This window comes from Pinus tabuliformis, chromosome 5_2 (assembly GCF_031772625.1).
Source record: "Pinus tabuliformis cultivar Carrire ecotype Pingquan chromosome 5_2, CPIR1, whole genome shotgun sequence".
Classification (NCBI taxonomy): Eukaryota; Viridiplantae; Streptophyta; class Pinopsida; order Pinales; family Pinaceae; genus Pinus; species Pinus tabuliformis.
In genome coordinates, this window is record NC_142306.1 from 972,947,144 (window position 1) to 972,952,267 (window position 5,124).

Genomic DNA, 5,124 nt, shown 5'->3' on the forward strand with positions numbered 1-5,124 from the left:
GGTTGAACTAATAATGGTCACCAGGAAAATCAATTGCTATAATTCTACTTTTTTAGAGAGGAATACTATCTAAGTTGGTCATTCAAGAAAGAGTTTCAAAATGCCTTAGGTCTTTGAGGTTAATATGTAGTGTTTATAAACAAATGAAAATGTTAAGCAACATATGACAAACACGGGTTTCATGATGTTCCCAAAGAAAACAAGTGGCATATTATCCTCTATGTGAATTTTGTTTCACTCCAATAACCCTTTTATCTCTACTTTTCTCCACCTTCCAAATTCTCTCAGTAAATCACCTTTTAACTATTATTCTTCAATTTTCCTCCAAAAATGATGAACATTTCAATATAAAGTTCACTATTAATTACCATACTCACCAACTATGAATAATTATAATACCTCTATAACATCTTTTAATTATCATTCTTCAATTTTCCTCTAAATTAGAAAAATACTAACATTTCAATATTATATTTAATATTAATAACCATACTAATTAAAATCTAAAAATAATAATCAATAACAAACTTATAATAAAAGAGCAATGTGATATCAATCTTTTTAAATAAAATTAACGCCATAATTTTTTTATTTAAAAATTTTAGTATAATATTATAATTAAAATCTAAAAATAATAAACAACAACAAATTAATTTAATATTAGACCCTTGTTCATTTTTTATAAGCCCTTGTTCATTTTTTATAAGCAAAACAATATAAGATTGTGCTCTAATCACAACTCCGCATGAAGATAATAGAAGCTCACTACCTCATCCTACGTTCCCTCCCCCCAAATCAAATCACTTAGTAGATTGAGTTTTTTCCGTGAGTACACTAATGCGTAGAACGAAATATCAATGTACCTAGATTAGTTTTCAATGTTCGCGTATCTTGAAAAATATAACGCTACGCCGTTGTTGAAACGGACGATCTGAGTCACCCACACGACTCTTGAGTCAACCAGAAAAAGAAAATCCACTAAATTCTCAAATCTATTTGATATCCACAATGCCAACATTGCGAAGAGAAATTTATGTAATTCCTTCATTTTATCTATCGCCGATCTGAAGAGCCGATGGCAACTTCCCGGGATTTCATCCTCATCACCACCACACTAATGCTCATCACAGTTTGTGCAAACACCCATCTGATTGATAATTATCAGAAAAGTCGTGAACGAATACATGTCGATATAGCAGCCCTGCAAGTATTCAAAAGCTCTGTCACACATGATCCTTCCCGGGCCTTGGCCAACTGGGATGTTGCCAATCATGTCTGTAATTGGACTGGAGTCACCTGCCACCCTCAGAAACTGCGTGTATCTGCGCTAAATCTATACAACATGAGCCTTCAAGGAACTATACCTCCACATATGGGCAACGTCTCGTTTCTTGGCGTGTTGAATCTCTCTTATAACAATTTCTCTAGCACAATCCCAAACGAATTGGGCAAGTTGCGTCGCTTAAAAAGTCTGTTACTTAATAAGAATGAGTTGACATCGTCCATTCCAGAGGCTTTGAAAGATTGCACAGCTCTCAGGGTGCTTAATCTGTCCTTCAATAATTTGACAGGGAGTATTCCAAGTGGTCTCGGCCAATTGCAAAACCTGCAAAATCTTTCACTGTACAGAAACGGATTGTCTGGAAAAGTGCCCGGATCCTTGGGAAATTGTTCTGCGCTGGAATTTCTGTTTCTCGGAAATAACTCTCTTAGCGGCACTATCCCTTCTCAGCTTGGCTTGCTCACTCGAATTAAAAGTTTGTATCTTGAAGAAAATCAGCTCAGTGGAGGAATCCCACCGTCACTGCTTAATTGCACGCAATTACGCATCTTAAACTGGTTTGGCAACAGGCTTTCTGGTGAAATCCCGTCGGAGATAGGGACCAAGCTCTCCAATTTAGAGATCCTTTTACTGTACGCTAACAGATTGACAGGGAAAGTGCCAGAATCCTTGGGAAATTGTTCTGCTATGAAGTTTCTGTATCTCGGAAATAACTCCCTTAGTGGCACTATCCCTTCTCAGCTTGGCTTGCTCACTCGAATTAACACTCTGTCTCTTGAAGAAAACCAGCTCAGTGGAGGAATCCCGCCTTCACTGCTTAATTGCACGGAGTTAAGCTTCTTATACTTGTATGACAACAGGCTTGCTGGTGAAATCCCGTCGGAGATTGGAACCAAGCTCTCCAATTTACAAACCCTTTCAGTGTTCACGAACGGATTAACAGGGAAAGTGCCAGAATCCTTGGGAAATTGTTCTGCAATGGAGTCTCTGGATTTGGGAAATAACTTCCTCAGTGGTACTGTCCCTTCTCAGCTTGGCTTGCTCGTTAGAATCCAATACATGTCTCTTGGAGAAAACCAGCTCAGTGGGGGAATCCCACCTTCACTACTTAATACCACGGAGTTAGGCACCTTAGCCTTGTATGACAACTGGCTTAGTGGAGAAATCCCATGGGAGATAGGTACAAAGCTCTCAAATTTAGAGGTCCTACTGCTCTGGGGTAACAAATTAAATGGTACTATTCCGAAATCTTTAGGAAATTGCTCTCAGCTTCTAAATGTCGAACTCGCTAGCAATTTCTTAACCGGAGGCATACCTCAGGAATTTGGCAAGCTTCGGCTTCTACAGACACTTCAACTTTATGATAATCACTTGGTTAATGCGGAAACCATTCCCATATTTGAAACACTTTCTAACTGCACCAATCTGCGAACACTCGATCTTGGGAAAAATGATCTCAAGGGAGACTTACCTGGAAGCACAAGCCGTCTTTCTCAAAATCTGCGTTATCTCCGTTTGGGTGAGAATCATTTCACTGGTAAGATACCCCAGGAGATGAGCAACCTCACTCGACTGTTCCTGTTAGATCTACATGACAATTTGCTCTCTGGAGAAGTTCCTTCTGCACTAGGAGGGCTGTCTACTCTTCAACAGCTTCAACTCTCTGGAAACAAGTTGGAAGGTAATATTCCCTACCAATTCAGTCAATTAAAAGCTCTGTATGAACTGGACCTTTCCCGAAACGGGTTTTCTGGAGAAATTCATCTGGTTTTTTCAAGTTTGCAGCAGCTAAGAAGATTAAATCTCAGCTACAACAAATTCAGTGGTAATATACCAAACAGTATCGGGGATTGTTCCAATCTCGAGCTTCTGGACCTCAGTTACAACCAGCTAAGGGGCGTGATGCCATCGAAAGTGGCTAGCCTTCATAACCTGCACTTGTACATTAATGTCTCACATAATGCACTCGCAGGAAGGCTCCCTGCCGAACTGGCAGGAATGCAAATGGTTCTAGCAATTGATCTCTCTGCCAATAATTTTTCAGGGAGCATACCTGTCCAATTAGTGAATTGTGCTGGGCTTGAATACCTTAATCTTTCTTACAATTCATTGGACGGCACCATTCCGACATCAATCGGTCAACTTGCAGGCCTTCAAGATATGGATTTCTCTTTCAATAAGCTTTCCGGCACCCTGCCTCCCTCTATAGAGAAACTAGGGAAGCTTAGCCACTTAAATGTATCATACAATAACTTGACAGGAGAAATACCATGCTCTGGAGCTTTCAGAAAACTGAATTTTACATCATTCTTAGGAAATGCTGGACTCTGTGGCAGATGGATAGAGTTGCCCCCTTGTAAATTCCATCATGATTCCAAGAGGAGGGTAGTTATCATAGTCACCTCGGTTGGCTTAACTTTGCTATTGGTATCTTGCCTAGTCTTAATGCTTTTGATATATTTTCGTAGTGTAAAGTCTACATGGTTGGAAAGTATTTCAGCAAGATTAGGGACGATGCTCAGGAGCCAACTCCGAGAGACGAAGATTGTAAGTGAGGAAGAGATAAACAGAGCAACTAACGGTTTCAGCCCGGATAACCTAGTGGGACATGGCGGCCATGGTTCAGTGTATAAGGGCGTATTAGACAATGGTTCAATAGTTGCTGTCAAAGTTATACACTCTGCCACATCAGGAGGTGCATACAAGAGACTTATAAAAGAATGCAAGACGTTGGGCAGAGTCCAACATCGGAATCTGGTGAGAATGGTGGGCGTATGCTCAAGTTTGCAGGTCAAATCTTTGATTATGGAGTTCATGTCGCAGGGAAGCCTGGACATGCATTTACATGGTAGTGAAAATAATTGCAGATTGGGTTTAAAAAGACGGCTGAGCATTCTCAAGGACGTGGCTCATGGAATGGCATATCTTCACCATCACTGCTCTCCGGCCATTGTTCATTGTGATCTGAAACCTTCCAACGTTTTATTGGATGAGATGATGACGGCCCATGTTGGAGATTTCGGTATTTCACGCCTCATGATCTCGCCGCAAGCGCGTGACGATTCAACAGCAGCAGCCTCAGGGGACACCTCCAGTCTTCTAGTAGGATCGATTGGTTACATTGCACCAGGTAAATACTGATACACTTGATTGATTGAGCCATAGTGTATATCAGACATATATATATATATGAGTCGTTAATAAAAGTTTTATATATAAATTCATTGCAGAATATGGTATAGCACTTGATTGATTGAGCCATATTGTATATCAGTTATATATATATATATATATGAGTTGTTAATGAAAGTTTTATATATAAATTGATTGCAGAATATGGTATAGGAGGGCGCCCGTCCATGAAAGGGGACGTATACAGCTATGGCATCTTATTGTTGGAAACGATCACGGGAAAGAAGCCCACAGATCCAGTTTTCTCAGAAGAAGGGCAATCAGGTTCGACATTGCAGAGTTGGGTGGGCAATGCATTCCCCGACAGATTGTTCGAGGTGATTGACTACAATTTGGTGGAGGAGATTAGAAAGGAAGAAGACAGAATGTTGGAGGTGATTGACAGAAATTTGGGGGAGGAGATTAGAAAGGAAGAAGACGATGAAGAAGAGGAATCACAGGATGTAAGTGAAATTAAGGGGCATGGAATTGCTGTGTGGTTGACGAATATAGGTATGCTGTGTACCAAAAGGGATCCTCATGAACGACCGACCCTTCGAGAGGTTGAGGCATCGCTAGAGCAGCTGGTCGCCAAAATCTATAAGAGTTCAGAAAATGGGTTGAACCGCCTTGAACAGGTGACAGACCAATCCAGTTCAGAATCTGATTAG

The 5,124-nt window shown here is 40.4% G+C and overlaps 1 protein-coding gene across 1 annotated transcript; it reads left to right on the plus strand.

Annotated features, from left to right (window-relative positions):
• The first annotated feature begins 1,075 nt into the window (after positions 1-1,075).
• LOC149162537 (uncharacterized) lies at positions 1,076-5,124 on the plus strand. The gene is made up of 2 exons (XM_089435215.1): positions 1,076-4,412; positions 4,616-5,124. The coding sequence occupies exons 1-2, from the start codon at positions 1,076-1,078 to the stop codon at positions 5,122-5,124; spliced, it is 3,846 nt and encodes a 1,281-aa protein (XP_089291341.1).

Coding starts and splice junctions, on each gene's coding strand:
- LOC149162537 (XM_089435215.1), top strand. CDS start 1,076: ATGGCAACTTCCCGGGATTTCATCCTCATCACCACCACACTAATGCTC. Junction 4,413..4,615: donor GATTGGTTACATTGCACCAG/GTAAATACTGAT, acceptor AATTGATTGCAG/AATATGGTATAGGAGGGCGC.